General features: G+C 50.5%; 1 protein-coding gene across 1 annotated transcript; it reads right to left on the reverse strand.

The window, feature by feature from the left end:
- Positions 1–435: 435 nt before the first annotated feature.
- Positions 436–1,365, reverse strand: LOC135108609 (small proline-rich protein 3-like). Its single transcript, XM_064019765.1, has 2 exons — positions 1,257–1,365; positions 436–902 (listed from the first exon to the last, which is right to left on the reverse strand). Exons 1-2 carry the CDS (start codon positions 1,363–1,365, stop codon positions 436–438), a joined length of 576 nt encoding a protein of 191 aa, XP_063875835.1.
- Between the last annotated feature and the right edge of the window lie 563 nt (positions 1,366–1,928).

The following is a 1,928-nucleotide window of genomic DNA, read 5'->3' on the forward strand; positions in this document are numbered from 1 at the left end:
AAATGTTACACAACGAAAACGGAAATCGACCTTTAAATGCTCCTAAATTGTGTGTGAGCGATACGAGTGTACTATTTTTTCCCTGAAGCTGGATGGAAATGGCAGAGTGATTTTATCGCCCTAAGATGTTGAAGTTGTTGAGTTACAAGGGTGATTTTCAGATGTAGCTTGCTTCTTGCCGATGATCCTCAAATATTACTGACCGAAGAGGAATACCCGCTTCCTCCTTCCCTAATCTGGTGTGGGGTGCGAGTGATGGATGAGTCAAGTTAGGTTTGCCTCTAGAGAGTGTGGAGGATTCAGGCCTTACCGTCAATCCTGGCTGAGAAGCGGGCGTGCCATGGAAGGATTTTGGGACCTGGGCGCAAATTGACTCGAAAGGTTGTTCCATTTCATATTCCAGAACAGTTTTGTCCGAATCCTGGAGCCGCTGAATCAAGCTGCTGAGCGCTGCTTCACGTGTGAACGAGAGTAGCCACAGAGTAACTGTGTTGTGGGTCCAGAGAGGAACAGTGTTGCTGGCCCAAGGAGGAACAGCGTTGCTGGTCCAGGGAGGAACAGTGCTGTGGGTCCAGAGAGGAACAGTGTTGCTGCTCCAGGGAAGAGCAGTGTCGCGAGTTCAGGGAGGAACAGTGTTGCTGGCCCAGGGAGGAACAGTGTTGGGAGTCCAGGAAGAAGCAGTGTTGCTGGCCCAGGGATGAACAGTGTTGTTGATCCAGGGAAGAACACTGTTACTGATTCAGGGAGGAACAGTGTTGCTGGTCCAGGGAGGAACAGTGTTGCTGGCCCAGGGAGGAGCAGTGTTGCTGGGCCAGGGATGAACAGTGTTGCTGGGCCAGGGATGAACAGTGTTGTTGATCCAGGGAGGAACAGTGTTACTGGTACAGGGAGGAACAGTGTTGCTGGTCCAGGGAGGAACAGTGTTGCGGGTCCAGGGAGGAACAGTGTTGCGGGTCCAGGGAGGAAGTGTTGGTGGCCCAGGGAGGAACAGCGTTGCGTGTCCAGGGAGGAACAGTGTTGCGGGTCCAGGGATGAACAGTATTGGGGGTCCAGGGAGGAACAGTGTTACGATTCCAGGGAGGAAAAGTGTTGCGGGTCCAGGGAAATAAGTTTGATCAAGTTATCATGGGCGAGACTTGAGGGAGTCACGGACGCGATGATGAAGGGCAGGCCTCGTGGACATCCTACTTGCGGCGCATGGTGCAAGGATGGTGCAGATTGGAAGCATCTGTGATATCAACTTTAAACGCACCAACAATACTCCGTTTTCCATGTAACTGTGGCTCGAGTTACAATCCTGGCCCGCCTGAAGGGCGCGGCACGCACAGGTCGGCCATGCAGGGGTGCTGGGCCCGCCGGGGTCATGGTGGGGAATTTTTAACTAAGGACTCTATTCATCACTTATAAAAGAAATTAACCTCTTGCATTCACTGGTGTTATTTAATCCATTCCTTGTGTTTTAATTTTCTATTGTTTGCCTCGCTATCTGGGAGCCTTTGTTGTAAGCATCTAAATAACAAAAGACTAAAACTATTCTTACGTAGAGAGGGAAAAGGTCTTTCTCCGAGGTAAGAAGGTATCTTGTCCCTCTCAGGAATTCAATTTCCTTTGTTGCCGTCATAAATTCACGGGTAATCTGATTCGCCAAAGATGCAGACGGTGGACCTGGCGTGATAGCACTATCGGTGTTTATCGCGCTGCGCGTGGCGCCCACACTTGTGATTCTACGGTGGCGAACACACCTAGTCAATAGCATTGTGCGGCAAAATGTTGGAGGAAAGTCCATTGAGTGTGTCCCTGGCCGCACCCCACTCGCACTGTTCGATTTATATAAATACTGTATGCCTGGAGTTTATTTTTGTTTTGTTTGCCATGAATTGGAAAGTTTCCTGGTCCTGTAATCGCCTGGAGGGTTGTGCCGGCCAGGG

Source organism: Scylla paramamosain, chromosome 17, assembly GCF_035594125.1.
Source record: "Scylla paramamosain isolate STU-SP2022 chromosome 17, ASM3559412v1, whole genome shotgun sequence".
NCBI lineage: Eukaryota > Metazoa > Arthropoda > Malacostraca > Decapoda > Portunidae > Scylla > Scylla paramamosain.

Bases quoted from the DNA above. Each gene is read 5' to 3' on its own strand.
- LOC135108609 (XM_064019765.1), bottom strand. From the start codon at position 1,365: ATGACCCCGGCGGGCCCAGCACCCCTGCATGGCCGACCTGTGCGTGCC. The intron at 903-1,256 runs GTTGGTGCGTTT...TCCCTGGACCAG, and splicing joins TACATGGAAAACGGAGTATT to CAACACTGTTCCTCCCTGTA.